Raw genomic sequence first — 20,948 nt, 5'->3', positions numbered from 1 at the left:
GACGTGTATGGTGAGTTACACTTCCCCCACAAAATCAACACAATAGTTTCTAAAAAATGAAAAAAATAGAATCTCACAAAAAATCTAGAACTAAAGCAAAAGTACTAAACAAGGTAAACACTGAAGGATCTATAGAGCCACTGGTTCCTCACTAACCTCTTGACTAGAAATTAGCAAGCTTCCTAGCAGATGACAGCACATATCACACTAAACGAGGTGCAGTGGTTTTAGAACTTCCAAGCACAGGCTATTCAATGTGTTATTAAGTCAGACAACCATTAAGACATAACTTTCTTCCAGACATCTTGACCTACTATGTAAGTGTCAGATGAAACAAAAGCTTTAGTCAGCTGTAAGATAAAAGAAAGAGGAGTCCGATGAGCACCAGTGGTATGAATTAATGTCTCCGAGAGTGTCAAGTGGTAATGAGACAAATGTGGGCGGGAAGACTCGTTCAAAGTGAAATTCTGACACCACTTAGAAAAGGAAAAGCCTTAGCTCTTCCTTATCCTACTTAAATTGCAAATGGCTGCAAAACAATATCCACTTAAAAGTGACTGGTTTTGAGAAATGCAGCCCATCTGAAGGCTTTGGAAATCATACTATTATTTTGTTTGGTTATTTGAAACTTCATGGATGGATTATCTCAGTGCAGAAAGAAAGTAGTTACTGAGTATCATTTGTTCATCAATTCTCTATTTTGGTATCTGATGATGAATTACCTGAAACACCTGAAGCAACACCAGGACAATCAACCACGAAGTTTGATGCATATCCTGAGATTTCAAATTATAGTCCATTAAAGCTCTATTCCTTTTTTAAAATGTTTATTTTTTTTGAGAGAAAGAGAGCAAATGAAGTGGGAGGGCAGGGAGAGGGGGACAGGATCTGTAGCGGGTTCCTTGCTGACAGCAGAGAGCCCGATGTGGGGCTCGAACTCACAAACCATGAGATCACTGACATGAGCCAAAGTCAGACCCTCAACCAACTGAGCCGCCCAGGTGCCCCTAGGCTCTATTTCTAAACTAAGCTATCTACACCTTTATTTAGGATAGTCTCATATCTAAATCATACAAAATTATTTCTAAGAGATAATAATCTGAAATATATAATCATAGATGAATCCTTAGACTTTTTTGAAGCCACCAAATACTATTTCCACTGAATGAAATGAAAATCAGTCTTACAAAGCTCCTGGTGAAATATGTAGCAAGGCATAGGCAACTGACAACAAGATGAAAGAGAAATACTTCAGGACCTAACTGAATGAAGGCAAGGCAGAGAAGGCCAGGGAGGGCGTTTAATGTACTCCAATGTGTACCTGTGCATTTTTAATCAAATGGGGTTGGGAAGTGGATATGGGAGTCTTTGGAAACAGTTTTTAGGCAACTTCCTCTTCACACATTTGTATGTTTGGGTTTAAAAAAAATTTTTTTTTACATTTATTTATTTTTGAGACAGAGAGAGAGCATGAACGGGGGAGGGTGAGAGAGAGAGGGAGACACAGAATCTGAAACAGGCTCCAGGCTCTGAGATGTCAGCACAGAGCCCGATGCGGGGCTCGAACTCACGGACTGTGAGATCATGACCTGAGCCGAAGTCGGTCGCCCAACCGATTGAGCCACCCAGGCGCCCCCACAGATTTGTATGTCTTAAAAGCACATCAAAAACCTAGAAATCCTACTTTATATAAACTACCTTGCCCAATATTAGGACTCTTAATTGCCAGAGGCACAATTATTTGCAAAACTTTGAAAGTATTTGATGACATTACCACTGCTCATATATTCTTTACCCTTGCACTACACAAACGATATAACTTGCCAATAAAATTAATGAAATTTCCCTAGTTCAAGTTTATCTCCATACTTCTTTCATAAGACAGTATTCTACAAGTTCTCACCAGTGGAATATTTAGATAGTCTTATGGAGAAAAAGAGGTGTAACTAACTGTACAAGCTGTCTTTGATATGTTATACAACCTTTAAAAGAACAAAAGTAAATGAGTTTACACTGGGATAATCAAGTTCCCCAAGGATGAATAATACATCTATATGGGGATAGCCAGAATGTGAAAGTGTATGTGCAAACTTTAAACATTTCTACAAATTCAAGATACTATTAAGAGTGCTTCTGTGAATTCTAATTCAGAATGTTTTTGCCTCCCTCTTTCGTAGAATAGGTGGGATGCAAAGTACCTTGCCGAACTTGAGCAACTTAAGTTTCTTCTATCTTCTTGATCTGCTGAACCTTAGAACAACTTACTTATTAGCTCACTGGGATAATCTTAGTTTTCTTTTTATTCCTTTTGTCCATCTCTTGCTGTTGTAGAATACGGAGAACATACTCACCACATAGGCTCATGAGATACGAAATTTCCTTCTTTCCAATATATATTCTGTATTTATTAGCTGAAAATCCTGTGAAGTTAACCTCTCTTCCTACAAACGGAGCGGGACATCACTAGTGCAGAATATTAAAGTTCTAAGAGATACTTGGGCTAGCCCAATTATAATTATAATTAGTGAGTTTAAACCCAAATATATAAAGGGAGGTGAACTTAGCATTATGTAATCATGGATATGTGCACCTGTGAGAAAATGTGATTAGCTGCTTGTTGTTGAGGTGGTGGGGGTGGCAGAGGTGGCTGTGGAGGTCCAGGCACTTGGGTTCTAACAGGTTGTTGAGTCATAGGAGGATTATACACAACTGGACTTCCATCTGGGTTTATGAAGGGCTGACCTGAAAAATTATAAGAGGAGGGAAAAAAACCATTTACAATTGAGACCGAACATAGGTCATTTCTATGAACAATCTGTAACACAGGTCTATAATCCTTACTCAAAATCCCAAGCCAAGTTTCTGAAGACCAAAAGATTTTCTTAGCAGAGGAAACGAAGTGTGACCTTACCTGAGCCTATTTTAATAGTCTTTTTCTCACTTAGAGTAAATTTTTTTTTCATTTTTTAAAAATATAATTTATTGTCAAACTGGCTTACATACAACACCCAGTGCTCATCCCAACAGGTGCCCTCCTCACTGTCTATCACCTATTTTCCCTCCCCGCCACCCCCTCCCCTGCCAGTTTGTTCTCTGTATTTAAGTTTCTTGTAGTTTACCTCCCTCCCTGTTTGTAACTATTATTTCCCCTTCCCTTCCCCCATGGTCTTCTGTTAAGTTTCTCACAGAGTAAATATTTGAAAATTCTGCTGCAGTGTTTTACTATGTAGGTGCTGCTCTAAAACCTCCTGGAGTTATTTTATAACACACAGCATTTTTCGAAAAACTCTGAATTCTGAATATCTTGCTCAAGGGATTCAGTTATAGGACTGTGGTCCTGTAGTGCTTTAACGATTTCAGTTTTTAAGAAAAAAATTCTTGACTGTGGGATACTGGAACGTTATTAATTAGCCTCTATTATGTAGTGAGAAAGAGCTAATTTATAGACCACAATGCATATGCTCAATTAGTGAAATTAACACTGGATGAAAATTAAAAATGCTTGCCAGCTTCAAATTTCAAATCATGGACTTGATGGCAGAGTCCTTATTTTATAACTTCTAAAGTTGTAAGTTGTGAACTCTGAAGAATTTTGTAAAATAATTTTTTAATTCTAGTGAGCTTGATTCACAGGTATGAAAAAAACCTTTAATATTGATTTAGAGGCTTATTGTTATTGCTTACTAATTACTGGGGGGATATCTGAAGTGCCTAAGTAAATGAATTTTACTCTTTTCTACACATACATTCTGAACAACTTTTTCTTATTATGAAAATATTTTTATTGTGGGAAAATAACCAATAAATAGGGATCGAAAGAAAATAAATCCCCCCATAATCTTGTAGTTAACAATTTGGATACCCTTCTTCCAGAATTTTTTTTTTTCAAAGCAGAGGTAAACAGATACACAGATTAGTATTTTTCCTTACACTATATACTATATCATTTAAAAAAAAAAAGAACAGAAAAAAAGGGGACTATGTGAAATATACTATGATACCCATTTAGAATGGGAAGAATAGAGAAGTTAAGAGAAATCTGACTGAACAATTGTTAAAAATTGTCTTAATAATATCCTTTCTTCCATGGTAAAACCCCCTATTTGCTTTCTGAAACTTATGACATAATAAAATAATTGTGGGGAGAGAAGAATACATTGTTCCACTGATACCAAGTGGGAAAAGTCCTTCAAATTCAAATAATTTTCATTAAGTTTCTTGATAATTTAGTTATATGAAAACAAGTAATGCTGGGTATTTGTTGATTGTTATGTAATTTTGAACAAAAATGGTAGAGAAGATATGATTGGAAGCATGCTTAAAAGTAACTTAAGGGCCGTTTGAAAACATTGGATGTGTTGTAATGCTGTTCTCAAAAAGCAAAGAGATCACTTTTGGACTCATTTAAAATTAAGAATACAATTCAATTACAGGTTGATCTGTTGCTCATTCTATAATTTCCTATTCAGTAGAATCTTTCATATCATTGAAAAATCATTAAAATGTTTTGAATGAAAAGTAATAGTAAATAGTATATTAAGTCATCTTATATCCTGCTCCAGAAAAACAAGAAGTTTAGTAATATAATAAATCTCAAGGAGAAGAAGATAATGGTTAAGCAAAAACGGAATTTCTGAATAGTCAGTTATTCATTTCTTCTAATAGAAACAAATGTTCCAATACTTTATCTTAAAAAACAGATGCAAAGAAATCTGAAGGTAATGAGTTCCAAGCCATGGTCTTCTCTACAACAAACAAAAGAAAAGGTTCAGGAGCACACAGAGACACTCTCGCCTGTACCTATCTTGCCCAACTACTGCTGTGCTGATGTGACCACATGAGTTAAGTGTACAAATTGCTAAGAAAGGTTATCAAATGATTTATAAGGTTGTTCTCATTCTCACAAAATTACTGCGCCATAACATTTTGAATAGAGACCAGACTTCACGTGATCTTTTAAAAGATGTTTTCTATATTTGCCCATACGACATGCATAATGAAATGTATTATGACTGCAGTTTCTTAATCTCTGTGAAGTTTAGTTTCCTTACACGTAAATGGGGACTTCACCTACCAAGATTGTAATGATGATAAGTAATGTGTTTCAAGCACCTAACACAGTACATGATACATAATACATGCTGAAAAGATGAGAATTATTACCTAACTGCAAAGAATATGTGTCTTCAATATTAATTCATAAGGACTACCTATTTCCTTTTTCTAATAATAAAATGTGCCTTACCTTTTCCTTAGGAGAAAACAATTACTATATTCAGAAGGACAATAACTTATATGTTCTTTCTCCTTCATTCTATAATGAATAAGAGCTGCTTACTTTCTCCTTCCTCATGAAATGCATACTATTTTCCCCAGGATAATTTTTACTTTTTTAAATCAAATAAAGCTCTTTCAATGGTCATTGTCTCATTTCTAAGAAATGAACCATTTTTCAATTATGGTTAGCCTAAAAGGTGATGTCTGGATGTCACAAAGAGAAAAATACTTCCTGATATAAATATATCTTGTAACATTTTCTAGCAGAAATGTTTTATTAAAGTTCTAGGGAAAATGCTAATTACTTATGAAAAATAAAAAATTGACAACACATATACAAATAATACATTTAATACACAGTTTTTATTTTTCAGTAACTCCTGATATCTCAACTGAAATAAACACCTTTTTCTCGATACCAACCTGTTTGTGGGTTGATCAGAATACTGCCAGGTGGTATGCCTGCCGCTTCCAAGGGAAGCAAAAAGAAGCTAGTGCTAGGAGATGCGACTTGCCCATTTAGGCCACCATCAAAGGAAAGAGAGCTATGAGTGCTGACAGTTGGATAGACGACAGGTGCGCCATGAGAAGACTGGCTGAGAGCTGTACCTGGAAGAGGCTGCTGGATGTGAGAAAGAGAGCCCGTAGATGACCCTACACTACCAGAAGACTCAGAACCTAGGGAGGAGTAATGAAAAATATGGATTTTTTAAACCTCATATAAAAACGAAGGCTTTAAATATGTAACAATAAAATCCACATTACATAACATGCAGTTACCACATAAAAGCAATGGCTATTTTTGATTTACTATATAATTTTGCTTCCCCTCCCCATCATCAACAAGTTTAATACAGCAAACTGATCACATAAGTTGTCAGAGAAGTCATAGCCAAAGCATGCAACTTAAGCAAGATTATAATAACAACAGCCACAGACAGCCACAAAAAGCACATTACCCACATTCCCCAAAGCACAAACTTATGTACATTTTACCTTTTAGATTAACACTTAGGAATACACAGATTATAATTTTCCCCAGGAAAAAGAACATAGCACAGCCAAATGCCCCAAATCTCTTATACCAGAAACCCCTTATCTATAAGAACACAGAAAGATTAAGAGTAGTAGAGGAGATAACAAAAATGATAAACTCTCTATCAAGAGACACAATTGGGAAGTTTCATTACAGAATTCCATTTTAAGCTCAGAATCATAGCATCTTCCTATAGAGTCAACATTTAATTGTTTATCATATTAAGGGACAAAGACAGCATGAAAAATATTCCGAGTATTCATATTAGCATTAGTTTTAAAATTTATTTCTTGCTAAACTTAATAAATGTGATAATTTATTTTTAGCTGTTTTTATCCCTGCAATCTAGTTCGTTTTCTATCACCCAGAGACTGAAAATGTTACTGACTTTCAGTAAAATGGCTAAAACTGGATAATAAGACAATCAAAGAAAGAAAAAGATTTTTAAACTGTATATGGTTAACTAGGTTTTAAGTAAGAGTTAACTCTGGGATGGAGAATTACTCTTTAATGAATGAAATAAACAAATATGATACACTTATACAGACTGCCTTCTTCTATTTTAAGTTGTGCCAAATGACCCCGGATAAAAACTCTACCAAAAATAATTTTTCCCTATTAAGAGTTAAATAATGGTTCATCTCTGAAGAGAATATAGATTATAAATAGGACACGATCTTAAAATGTTTTAATTCAGCAGTGTTCCTAAATGATCTTCTCATAGTTATTGTTATGATGACTTGTTTCCCAAATAAATGCATATCTTGTGCATATACATATTTCTTATATTAACAAAATTTACCTATCTTTAGCAATATTCTATGATATACACTAAGATATTTTTGATATGCACATTATAATAAGGGTGACGAGTGCAATTCATAAGCCTTAATTTAAAGCACTGATTATAGACAAGGATTAATAAAAAATACTTGGCCACCTCTAAATCTCTCCCATGTTACCTGTGCAATACCATGTCTATGATAACCCAGATAGGCTAAAGATAGCCATTTCTGCTAACTTTTAAAGCTAATTTTGGAATACAAATAAAGATCTGCAAGGATCCTAAGAGAGATGTGAGGTCTTTAGTATTAAACCCAGTTAGTAAAGGTGAAGAGAAAATGTATGAGCCTAAAGGTAAGGTACCCTAAAAGCAAAGAAACTAGAAGAATGAGGATGTTACTAAAATTTTCACTCATTCAGAATAATTACATCACATTATTTTTCTTGAAAAATCCTCAGAAACTTCTCAGCAATTTTACTGATTCTTTGAATGGCAAATGAAGGACTTTATCATGAAAAATACAATCAATAACTGATAGTATTAGCTGAAAATGCAACCAATGTTAAATAATCCTAGGTAAGAAACCAGGCCTTCTAATTATAAATAAGCAATGGAGAATTTCCAACCACCTCTGGGGACTCAAACAACAGATGACATTTCACTGAACTAACTTGATTAAGTTTATGTCACAAGAGAGGATTTTTACTTTAACTGATGTTTGTAAATCTCTCTTGAGCAGAGAATGAATCCTAATGTCAATACACCCATTACCTCTGAAGTACTGTGGAGCTGCTCAATGCACTGCTGGTAGGAATTTTAGATGTTAGGATAACTGCAGAAGCCATCTGATAAATAAAGAGCTAAGGCAGCAATAGGGAAACGAATGTTATGACTGCACAGTTCTAGACAAATATTTATACCTGTTTTTGAAAGCCTGCCTATGCTTTTGCTGCTCCCAGAACTATCACCTCTTGTCAGGACCGAGATTCCACTGAAGCTGCTGGCTTTGGTAACAGCAGGCTTGAAGTTTCGGAGGGAACTGTCTGAATCTGTACTGCTCCAGGGTCGTGGTTCAGAATACTTCAGTTCATTCTCAGTGCTGCTTTGATGGCTATTTGTTGATCTCCCTGAAGCATCTTTATTAACTCTGTAATTTAGAAAGAAAACTTTGAAAAGCTAATAGGACAAAAGGGGAAAGAATAGAGAAAAAATGCTTTGAGTTTTTAATGCTGCATGAAAACATGCTTTCAATACCTAAATATCTGACGCCTCTGCTGGGTACTACTAGCATCCTCGTCTTGGATTCTGTTGGCATTTTAATGAGACATTTTTATTTTTATTAGCATCAATCAGAGAGTTAACAAATGAATGTTAAAAATTCCCTCACCTTTTGTCAATAATATAATTCTCTTGGGAACACAGGGACTAGAAAGAAAGAAGAGATATAAGAAGTTGAGCTTTTGTCAAATACATAAACTGGTGATGACAACAAAAAACACATGCAGTAATATTTAATAAGTTATCATTTAGCCCTGCGAAAAAAATCCGAAATAGTGATAGGGGGACATAAATAAATAACAATGAAATTATTTTTGGCTTGGACACACTATGCTTACTTTTAACAGAAGCCATTCATTTCTGGGGCACAAATTAATCTGAAATTCAAATAATATCTTCCAAATAGTGAACCCCTTTTCACTATTATATACTGAAGGTGTACACCAATCTATAGATTCCACCTCATTCACTCAACATTTTGATCACCTGTGCTTTGGTTGTGACTGTAGCAGTGAACAAGCAAGCAGCTATACCTCAATGCAGCTCAGAACCAAACTGTTCTAATGCTATGAACTTAGCTCGGGCAACCACCATTTTTGCTTGTATTATTATAACAGTCTTCTAACTGGTTTTCCAGCTACTAGTTTTGCCCTTTTAATCCAATTTAAACAATAGAAGCCACAAAAGTCTTTCTAAAATGTCAATCTTATCACATCTCTTCCCTCCTTTAACAGCTCTCCGCTGTTTGCATAGAGGTCAGCAAACTATGGTCAGCCACCTGTTTTTGCAAATAAAGTTTTATTCGAACACAGCCGTGCCCATTTATTTATGTATTTTCTACATCTGCTTTCACATTAAAAAGGTAGATTTGAGTTGTAGCAATACAATACTGCATGACTCTAAAAGCCTAAAATATTAATTATCTGGCTCTTTACAGAAAAAGTTTGCTGCCTCCTGCTCTAACTAAAGGCCCAAGCACCTTAACCAGCTTTCAGGGACAGGTCATCTGCTTCCTGGGTCAAGTCATCTGCTTCCTGCTTATTTCTCTAATCTAAACTTTCCTCACTTTCTGTGTCACGTAGGCTATAGTCCAGCTCCTCTGAATTTTTTAGTCTTCATGTGTCAACTTCTCCTTTAACTCTGGGCCTCTGCAAATACTGACCCTCTACTTGGAACATTTCACTCCCTTGGAGTCTCTGTTTGGAAGCTAACTCTTCCTCTCACTCCTGAGTTCTGTTTTGTGATGCTTTTCTGCCATGTCCCTTATTTTACCTTCATGTCTCCACCTACATCACATATCGTATTGTCATTACCTGGCTATTCATCGGGGTAGAGGCCTCATCAATCTTAGAAACTACAGAGAGAATTACATCTAGTTTATTAGGCTCTGAGGACAGCAGAGCTGGGCTGAAATCCCAATCTCTGTCATTTTCTAGCTATATGATCTTTTGCTACTTTACTTAGCCTCCTCGAACCTCAGTTTCCTTATCCGTAAGATAAAAACAATGATAATATCTACCATACGTATATATAGCACTGTTTGGGGGATAACTTATTTTAAGTGTAAACGGATGTGTCCTCCAGTGCCCAGCATAGCACCTACTATAGGTGGTCAATAAGATTTGTACGAATATTAACTGATAGTTTGGATTTTAGTGTTACTCTTTGTTTTTTTACCATTGAAATTTCCATCTCTGGCAATGTTAACACAAATTACATACATTCATATATCCATGAATAAAACCTAGTACTAAACAGAATGGGTGCTTAACAGACACTGGTCAGACCAAACTAAATCTCTTCTCAAATATATGTATAAAATAATTACCCACTTTAAAGATTTCTTTCACATAATCACTTAAAAAAGTAGACAATATTAATCTAAAAATTAGTTTTACTTTAAAAGAAACAAGTTATTTATTGAGAAAAATCTACTACCAAGTAGAACTTAGAGTCCATGATTTTGTAGACTATGATGAATGTTCTAAAAATCTCAAATCTATGAGAAGTTTGGAAGGAAAAAGAATTATACTAACTATATATTCAGTTCAACACTACTACTCTGTAGTCTATAAGCATGCAGTTTTTGAAATATTTATATAACTGCTGCAATGTAGCATTTTATAAACTATTAAATTATTAACATGAACAAGATGGATCTCAGTATTTCTAACAAGTGACTTTAAATATAACAGATACGGTTACAAATAAATGATCAATAGATTATAAAAGGAGTGACCCCCCCCTCTAATGCAATTAGCATATATTTTAACAGTGAGATCTAAATATAAATCAGTACATACATCTTGGGAAAATATTCGGTCTCTGGCTCTCTGGTACTCCTCTTCTCTTTCTTCTATAGATTTGCTCCTTCTGTCATCTTTCAAACGTATTCTCATCTAAAGGAACGAAAACAATTAATTCTCGGGAAAATGATCAGTTGGGATAAGTCCTGCACCTAGAAAAAAGCTGCAGTTGTGACAGATTACCTGGTTATCATCTTTGTCAAAGCTGGAGTTGTCTCTCTTGAGGATATATCGTTTCTGAAAGTCTTCACCTTTATCATCCTTAATATGTTCATTGAATTTCTGATCAGGTCTAAAAAAACCACGAAGGGAACAGGAAAGATAGTACACAATATTTACAGAAAAGTTAAATACAACATGTTATGAAAAGTAATCAAAGCAATGCAAATTACCACTCATTAGTGCCACTAATAATTAATATTTATGTTATCTCATTTACTCTTCATAATAATCTTATGAGAAGGTATTAACTGCTCTATGTTATGACTGAAAGGCCATATGAAAAATATACTGTGGGCTCTGGAATCAGACTGCTTGGGTTCAAATATTCAGCTTTACCACTTTAGTTGCTTCAGGACTTGTGCAAGTTACTTAACCTTTCTATTCCCTAGTTTCCTCATTTGTAAATTGAATTACAGGATACCTACTTCACAGGGTTGTTCTGAAAATGAAGTGAATTAATAAATGAATAGCACTTAAAAAGTAAACACTCAGTAGAAGTTTGTTATTACTATAAATATTACTGAAAAAAGCTGAGGTTCAAATGGCTTAGGCAACTGTCCAAGGTCAAGGGCAAGTGGATGACTGAGCCACAGCTGGCGCATTGGTATGGCAGACTCAAAGCCTATTTATCCTCTTTGCATTGCCTCCTCTAAATCTAAGGAAAAATTCTGGGAAAAAGAATAAAGTATAGTGTTGTATCTTATATTACATTCTTACATTTGGTGTGATATAACTGAAAGTAATAAAATTTTTTGTGGCTGCTTTAACTAAAACTTAAGAGGTTAATTTCAAATGCAACCAAGAATTCTTAATTATAGCAGGGTACATCTTTGATTTATATTAATTGAAACAGGTTAAAAAAGAAATAATTCTTTTTTGGAGGTTAAAGTTGTAACCTAAAGTAATAATTATAAAATTATAACAATACATTTTATGGCTGATTTGTCTTTCCTCTACAGAAGTGTTGCAAGTTCTAATGACATCCTGAAGACATATATGAGGTTGTAGTCCGTGGAAAATCAAAATTACGTAAAACTTCCCTTTCTAAAATATATTGTCAGCTTCAACAAATTAATTTATTTAATACTCTTGTGATTTAATAACATCCTGTTATAAAACTGGAATTACTCTTTTGAAATACATGGTACATAAAAATATATTTAGAGGTACAAAGAAAGGTTAACTGAAGCCCTGAGTAGTTTTTTTAATATAGCTTAAATATGTATTATACAGTGATGTAATATACTGTGAATACCAAGTACATTTCTGAACCAAATAAACCTAAGTAATAACATCTTCAGCAAATATGACCATATATATCATTATGTAGAATATTTAAGGAATGCTTCTGAATATTTGTTTTAACCTAGTGAATTTTTAATAAAGTACTGTTTCTATATCCTGTCAAATTATGCAAAACAAGATTTAAAAATAAAACTTATCTAAGTTGAAGAAATCTTTATTTTACAACGTACTTAGGTGAAACGAAGGGCAGATCTCCACACAGAGCTATATGTATACAGAACTAAGAAGAACAAAAACAAGAGTAAAAACAACATCATGACCAAACTGATGAGAAAAAAAATGCTTTCTTTAGTAGGAATTTGCAAGGTTGTCTATTTAGTTCTGAAGATGGTAGTATGTTATTTCTGTCACAGGATTACCCTGTTTACTTATATCAACTTTTTTTGTAGCTGTTCAAAGTCATTTTTCTTTATTGAAGGTGTCTGTACTTGGGCGCAAGAGTTATTCCAAAGTCAACTCTAAGGTTTAACCAAGGGCCTGGCAACTTTTCTAAATTTTTTTTTTTTTTTTTCAACATTTTTTTAAATTTATTTTTGGGACAGAGAGAGACAGAGCATGAACGGGGGAGGGGCAGAGAGAGAGGGAGACACAGAATCGGAAACAGGCTCCAGGCTCCGAGCCATCAGCCCAGAGCCTGACGCGGGGCTCAAACTCACGGACCGCGAGATCGTGACCTGGCTGAAGTCGGACGCTTAACCGACTGCGCCACCCAGGCGCCCCAAGCCTGGCAACTTTTCTAAGAGCAGCTGGATTCCCACACCAAATAGCATTGGCAGGCATTTCAGCTAACCTTAAGACTGTCTTACCTCTTTCTTTTATAGATGCCTGAATTTACTGCCCTGCAATCGCCAACTTCCCGCTCCATTGAGACACCCCAGTGGACACCGGGTTGTTGACATCCACAACACCACTGGTTCAAGGCTGGAGCGGGTAATTTGCCTATGAGGAAAAGGTAAGTTTGCATTTATTCAATGTGGAGCAGATCTCTAAGGTTTTCTGATTTACAACCTTCTTCATATTCCAGAAGATATAAAATAAGAATACAGTGTAACTTCAATGATCTGAATGTCTAGTTGTAATTATGTTATCAATCCATTCTTCTTTAAGTACATCATAAACATTATATTTAGCCAAACTTTTGATTATATTGATAAAGAGAACCCTAAAGCTTTCTGACATCATTCATAGCATTCAAATAACTGAGGTTACACTGTATTGAAAACCTTAGAGAGTCACCAGTCGAAATGTTAGACAAAATGCCTGCTAATGTACATGTGCTTGGGTATCCAGCAGCTCTGAGTAATGTTGAAAGGTACTGGTTAAATGATTTTGAGTTCTATTCACCTTCAGTTCAGTTCATATCTTACGGTTACTGTCCTTGGGAAACAACTAACTGATGAGGATATTATTAAAAGAGTAAGGAACAAGCAGAAAAAAATTAAGTACCATTCACATTTGTGGGTAAAATAATCCCTAAAGGAAGACAAGGTCCTTTTTAAAGATATCTATTGTCATTAATTTAATTGTAGGAACAAACATTTAAAAATACTAGGTTCCACCAATGTATTTAGTTGACAAAATACTGTAAGAAATGGATGAAAATCAACTTTATTTCAGTAAACAATATGGCAGCTATCAGAGTAAAGGCCATTGTAATACAAGGGACATAAGTGAATAAATACAACCATGAAAAATGAATAGTTCATAGATGAGCTCCTAAGAGCAATCCCTATCAAAATAACACCAGAATTCTTCACAGAGCTAGAACAACAATCCTGTATTTGTATGGAGCCAGAAAAGACCTTGAACAGCCAAAGCAATCCTGAAAAAGAAAACCAAAGCTGGAGGCATCACAAATCCAGATTTGAAGCTGTATTACAAAGCTGTAATCATCAAGACAGTATGGTACTGGCACAAAAACAGACACTCAGATCAACGGACCAGAATAGAGAACACAGAAATGGACCCACAAATGTATGGTCAACTAATCTTTGACAAAGCAGGAAAGAATCTCCAATGGCACAAAGACAGTCTCTTCAGCAAGTGGTGCTGGGAAAACTGGACAGCGACATGCCAAAGAATGAACCTGGACCACTTTCTTACACCATACACAAAAATAAACTCAAAATGGATGAAAGACTTCAACATAAGACAGGAAGCCATCAAAATCCTAGAGGAGAAAACAGGCAACAACCTCTTTGACCTCGGCTACAGCAACTTCTTACTTGACATGTCTCCAGAGACAAGGGAAACAAAAGCAAAAATGAACTATTGGGACCTCATCAAGATAGAAAGCTTCTGCACAGTGAAGTAAACAATCGGCAAAACTAAAAGGCAACCGATGGAATGGGAGAAGATATTTACAAATGACATAACAGATAAAGGGTTACCCAAAATCTACAAAGAATTTATCACATTCAACACCCCAAAACCAAATCATTCAGGGAAGAAATGGACAAAAGACATGAACACTTTTCCAAAGAAGACATCCAGATAGCTAACCAACACATGAAAAGATGTTCAACATCACTCATCAAGGAAATACAAATCAAAACCACAATGAGATACCACCTCACAACTGTCAGAATGGCTAAAATTAACAACTCAGGTGTTGGTGTGGATGTAGAGAAAGATGAACTCTTTCGTTCTGCTGCTGGGAATGCTGGTGGCGGTGCAGCCGCCTTGGAAAACAGTATGGGGGTTCCTCAAAAAATTAAAAATAGAACTACCCTATGACCCAGTAATTCCACTACTAGGTATTTATCCAAAAGATACAGGAGTGCTGATTTGAAGGGGCACATGTACCCCGATGTTTATAGCAGCACTATCGACAATAGCTAAAGCATAGAAATTGCCCAAATGTCCATGGACTTATAAATGGATAAAGAATATGTGGTATATATATACACAATGGAATATTTCTCATAGATCAAAAAAAAATGAAATCTTGCCATTTGCAACAATGTGGATGGAAATAGAGTGTATTATGCTAAGCAAAATAAGTCAGAGAAAGACAAATATATTGATTTCAGTCATATGTGTAATTTAAGATACAAAACAGATGATTATAAGGCAAGGGAAGCAAAAATAATATAAAAATAGAGAGGGAGACAAACCATAAAAGACATAAATACAGAGAACAAACTGAGGGTTGCTGGCAGGGTGTTGGATGGGCTAAAGGGGCGAGGGGCAATAAGGAAGACACTTGGGATGAGCACTGGGTATTACATGTAAGTGATGAATCACTAATTTCTATTTCTGAAATTATTACTAAATTTTACGTTAAATAACTTGGATTTAAATAAAAATAGACCCTAAGTATAGCTTTAAGAAAAGCAGAAAAATAATTAATTTCAGCATTATCTATATCATCTGAAGCTGATGCTCATTACCACAGACCCACTGCTGCCACATATGAAATTGATACAGAAAATTCCAATAGGCAGATTAACCATCAAAGTATAAATTTCAGCTGAACTTAACAAGCAACTTAAGTTGCTTTAGGACTAGTTTTAGAAATAGGCAGAAGAGGGGTGTCTGGATGGCTCAGTCGGCTGAGCATCCAACTCTTGAGTTTTGGCTCAGGTCATGATTCCATGGTCATGAGATCCAGGCCTGTGTCTGGCTCTGCACTTAGCATGGAACCTGCTTAGGATTCCGCCCACCCCCCCCCCCCCCCCCCCCCCCCGCCTCACGCTGAAGAAAGGAAAAGGAAAAGGAAAAGGAAAAGGAAAAGGAAAAGGAAAAGGAAAAGGAAAAGGAAAAGGAAAAGGAAAGGAGGAAGGAAGGAAGGAAGGAAGGAAGGAAGGAAGGAAGGAAGGAAGGAAGGAAGGAAGGAAGGAAGGAAGGAAAAGAAAGAAAGAAAGAGAGAGAAGCAGGGGAGATACTGTGGTACATGTTAAAATTTTAGGTGCCTCTGCACTGGGCCTTTTGGTCCCAAATACCAGTACTGATGCTGCAATTCACTAACACTATAAAGCTATCACTTTTTAAGCAAATGGCTCCTCTTAACTCCTTTAAATCTTTTCCTTGGTCAATTGTACATAGCTCAGAAGGGGGAATACAACATTATGGATAATACTATATTATTAACCAACAGTCCCACCTTCTCGAGATTTGTGGGAGAAAGAAGCAAAACCAGAGATTGAAAGGATTGTAAAGTGATGGAAGATAAATTAAATGTGAGGGTGTCAAAATCTGCCACAAAACAAAACAAAACAAATTTGACTAAGGTTGGCCACAGCTATGTAAATTACATAAATTAAAAAAAAATCCAAGTGAATAGTTTTGAAACAGCACTGTTACTATGATTTCTGAAGTTTTTTTGGTTTTGCTTTTTTAAACCAGTCCTCATTCATCTGCCTTATTTTTTAGTCTAGACTGGTGCATTTTGTATCTGGTATGCTAAAGGTATTTTTGGCCCTATTACATAAGGTTGTCATAAAGCTGCTAAAACCTATGGAAAACCTCAGATGAAAAGTGCTGTAGAAAGATAAACTATAATCACACACATACTTAACAAATTCCTACATTTGTTGATACTTACATTCTTGTATTGCTAGTTTTGTTTACTATGACAGACTTCCCGCTCTGATCAACATTGTGGTCTAATCCAAAGTAAGCAGCTACTCTGTGTAATAGCATCCTATGGTAAGATGTCATTGGGGGAAATTTTTTACGTGGAGACCTAGAAGTAGAAGAAAAACTAATTTAGTAAGTCAAGGAGAACTATGATGACAATTTGTTTTCTTGTTAAATGTCAGGACTTACTCATTATTACCAATGAAATCTAAAATTTCTTGTTCCAATTTCAACAGCATCATTCTGTCCCTGAAACAAAATATGAAGACTCTTATATATAAAACTTAACACTGAATTATTATGGCTCATTTTTCTCCTAAAAACTGTATATCATAAGCATGATGCTAGAATATGTAGATGATTTCTAAAAAAAGTAATGTTTAAAAAAAATTAAAGATGATTTTTAGTTTAATTTTTTATTATGGAAAATTTCAGACACATACAAATGTTAAGAGAGCTGTGTAATGAATCTCAATGTAGCCTTTATTCAATTTTAACAATTATCAACACATGGCCATTCTTAAAACAGGTATTTTGATCTGCTAGGTATATGTATATGGGAGTCTGTTCTGTAGATATATACATAAGAGCATATTAATCTTTTACTTCCTTAATAAAGCTGAGAAATAGCAAGAAAACAGACAATTTTAGTTAGGTTCATGACTTTGTTATGTTGAGCTCCATAGAAACAGTACTCTAAAGAACATGCAATGCCAGTAACAACAGGAATACTCCTAAGGGAATCTAATGCTGGTATACAGATAGAACTATAGCAGAGAAGTATGAATTACATTATTAATTCTGACTCAGAAAAAGAAGTCTTTTGAAATCATTCTGTAAACTTGTATTATGTATTTTTAAGACTTTGGAAACTTTTGCCATAAAAATAAAAATGAACCCAAGGCCTTCAACTTGAAAAATAAATAAGGGCTCTAGGGAGTACCTGCATGTGCTCCTTTAGACCACTAGGGTCCTATTTAACGCACATATGCTATAACAATAAATGGTATCACTACCCAAAGGACCTCCTTGCTCACATACCAAGAACATGGCTCAAAAGAGTATTCTTGTGCTCACTGGAAATTTCATGTGCTTGTGAAATAAACAAACACACCCAGAAAACCTTAAAACCAGAAGTAGCTTCACAGATCATTCAGTTCTGTCCCTGATCAAGAAAACTAGGCCGAAGGTTAATATTTCCCTCTCAAATAAGTAATACATAGTAGATCCCTCTTAGACTCTAACAGAGCAGAGAATGTAGTGCCTCTGCTTAAACTGTCTGAAAGTCTAACTATACATCAGCCCTGAGTTTGACCCTTCCTCTTTCATTGCAAAGAAGTCTCATAAAACCAAGTGATACTGACCATACATTTTTTTTTACATTAGTTGAAAAATCAAGAGAAAAACATGCCTACCTGGCGACTGCGAACCCAAAGGTGAAAATGGGATTACATTTTCACACAAATTCTAGCAATATTCAATTCTGCCCCCAAACCTGGTTCTCCTTTAAAATTCCTGAATTCAGTAAGTGGCACTATCTCTTACCCAGCATACTATAGAAGAATTCTGGCTTGCTACAATCCATTTTCTAATTCTCCCATGCAGTTAATTACTACTGCAAGTTTTACCTACCTTCTATCTAGTTTTCTTTTATTTCCACTGCTGCTACCCTGGATCCAAGCAAGCAGGATCTCTGGCTTGACTACTGTAGCAGTAGTCTATCGTGTCTTTGTGTCTTCCCTCATTTCCTCCTTATCTATTCTACCTGGAACAGCCCTAATGACTTTTTAAAAACACATGTGTGACCACATGTTATTGCCTTGGTTAAATATTTATCACAGGATTCCCACTGCTCTGATTTAAGAAACAAACATCTATAACGGGGCCTACAAGGTAGTCATGATTTGGTCTTTACCTCTTCAGACTCCTCAATCACAAACTCTTATCATTTTGGCTTGTCTTTGTACTTGCCAAACTCCTTCATGTTTCAGGTTACTTGAACATGATGTTTCCTTTGCCTTGAACAACTTCCTATTTCTTAGAACTTGTTTCTTTCATACTTTTCTTTAAAAGCTACAATTATCTTTGTATAGTTATTTGGACTATATAGAAGAGCTCAACAAATGTATCTGCACGGAATCAATCAAATTATTTTACCCATAAAGTCTTTTAATTTTTTTTCCCCTGAAAGTTTTTTGGGAGGTTGGGACATTTTTACTTCTCCCTGAAAAGGACTTATTTACATAACTCCAAGACCCTCTTTTCATCTAACCTTTTGAATGCAATTTGTCTTGAGATGATCTAATTCTCAGTAACTTTCCTTACATATTTTATACACTTATTGTTTTAAAAAAAAGGAATCTGAGGCAGACAATTTATTAAGCATCCATGAAACAGTACTTTTAAGTTGGTCTGTTTCATAGGTAAATGCAAACATGTAATAAAGGTAGTAGATCAGTTGTTTTAAAGCCAGTATAGAGGTTAAAACACACAAGTAGTAAAAGCAATTATATCTACAGAAATCAATCAAGGGATACACAAAATAGAAGGATGTAAAATGTGATATCATATACAAAAACATGGGGGGGGTAGTAAAAATTTAGTGCTTTTAGAATGTGTTCAAACTTAAGTGACCATCAACTTCATATACATTGTATATGCATGTTATATATAGGCATAACAGTAACCGCAAATCAAAAACCTACAATAAATGCACACACAAAAAAGAGAAAGGAATCCAAGCATTCCACTAATGAAAGGCATCAAACCACAAGGGAAGAGAGCAAGAGAAAAAGAAAGGAACGCTGAACTACAAAAACAACCACAACAAAACAAAACAGAAAAAAAAGCCTTTAAATATATCCTTATCAATAATTACTTCTAATGTAAGTAGACTAAATACTTCAATTAAAACACACAGGGTGGGTGGCTGGACTAAAAAACAGGATCCATCTATCTACTGTCTAATTTCAGACCTAAAGACACATGCATACTGAAAGTGAAGGGGTGGAAAAACATTTACCATGCAAATGGAAACAGGGGAAAATATTAAAAAAAAAAAAAAAAAAAAAAGCCAGGGTAGGAGTACTTATATCAGAAATGATAGGAAAAAAAAAATTTTATTTTCTGTTTTTGAACAGTAGGCAAAAGATCTGTGAAATATGTTTCAGCAAATGTATTGCCACTAAAAATAAATTGGTTATCTCCATGAGAGAAAAATCTAACACTTTTACTAGCCATTGATATAAATTCAGTCTTTTTTCCCCTTTCACATGTAGATCTACAGATTGCAGAGGACTTTTTATCATTATCTGGACCACTTACAAAATAAACGCTTCTGCCTGGTTTACTATATTTTCAGTTACTAAGAAATATAACTTGTGAGAAAAATAAGACTGGTCATTTCCTTAAATTCTCAAGATTTACACTTCCTGCCTTTTATTTACTATAGTTTAGTCCAAGCTTCCTATAATCTGTAATCAAGGTTAGATATTTGGTGATGATCATTAACTTAAAAGATAATAATCCTTTAGAGAAGCACTGCATATAGCACTCAAACTAACAAATCCACAAATTTCTTAAGGCATAAGGTTTAGCACATGAACCTAAAAGTGGGCATAATTACTGAAATTATTGTATAATCTTTTAAAGGGAACCAATGTATGCTATTATTTAAAAATAAGAACAGGGATCTAAATCACACTGATCAATCAGCTACTATCTAAAATGAAGAGGCAACAATCTTTTAGTGTTCCAGTCATTATACCAGAAATAACTTTAGAGAAACTGTATGCAGCTAGCAGACCAGTGGCAAATAAAAAAGCAGAAAACAATAATGCTTCCATTTGACCACCCCTCCTTCCCAATATTCCATATGAGCTTGGTCAAATATCTGTAACAGATAATGACTAGTAAGTATAGCCTCTGCAAATATTTCTTGCAAATAGGAATTCCAGATAAATTATTACTTAACATCTGGAGTTAAGTTTATTTATTTGGCTGAGAATAAGATAAAGATTTAATGATCATAAGAAAAATCTTTTTTTTTTTTTTTAATTTATTTTTGAGATAGAGAGAGACAGAGCGTGAGCAGGGGAGGGGCAGAGAGAGAGAGGGAGACACAGAATCCAAAGCAGGCTCCAGGCTCTGAGCGGTCAGC

At 35.1% G+C, this 20,948-nt stretch overlaps 1 protein-coding gene across 10 annotated transcripts in view; it reads right to left on the bottom strand.

The window, feature by feature from the left end:
- The window catches only part of R3HDM1 (R3H domain containing 1), a 210,220-nt gene that overhangs the window by 83,886 nt on the left and 105,386 nt on the right, over positions 1 to 20,948 (bottom strand). For 6 of the 10 annotated variants that reach the window (XM_032594395.1, XM_032594394.1, XM_032594396.1 and 3 more), the window contains 9 exons: positions 16,979 to 17,038; positions 16,755 to 16,895; positions 10,865 to 10,973; positions 10,679 to 10,774; positions 8,485 to 8,522; positions 8,352 to 8,402; positions 8,018 to 8,244; positions 5,701 to 5,955; positions 2,591 to 2,742 (listed from right to left, as the gene is read on the bottom strand). In XM_032594395.1, the coding sequence (XP_032450286.1) occupies positions 2,591 to 2,742; positions 5,701 to 5,955; positions 8,018 to 8,244; positions 8,352 to 8,402; positions 8,485 to 8,522; positions 10,679 to 10,774; positions 10,865 to 10,973; positions 16,755 to 16,895; positions 16,979 to 17,038 (1,129 nt within the window). Of the gene's footprint in view, positions 1 to 2,590; positions 2,743 to 5,700; positions 5,956 to 8,017; positions 8,245 to 8,351; positions 8,403 to 8,484; positions 8,523 to 10,678; positions 10,775 to 10,864; positions 10,974 to 13,014; positions 13,142 to 16,754; positions 16,896 to 16,978; positions 17,039 to 20,948 lie in introns of those variants that run through there. The other 4 variants (XM_032594401.1, XM_032594399.1, XM_032594400.1 and 1 more) reach the window with 2 other exon arrangements.

The sequence above is a fragment of the Lynx canadensis genome, chromosome C1, assembly GCF_007474595.2.
Source record: "Lynx canadensis isolate LIC74 chromosome C1, mLynCan4.pri.v2, whole genome shotgun sequence".
In the NCBI taxonomy this organism is placed as follows: domain Eukaryota; kingdom Metazoa; phylum Chordata; class Mammalia; order Carnivora; family Felidae; genus Lynx; species Lynx canadensis.
The sequence above is the reverse complement of the archived record's forward strand: the minus strand, read 5'-3'. Positions and strand labels throughout refer to the sequence as shown.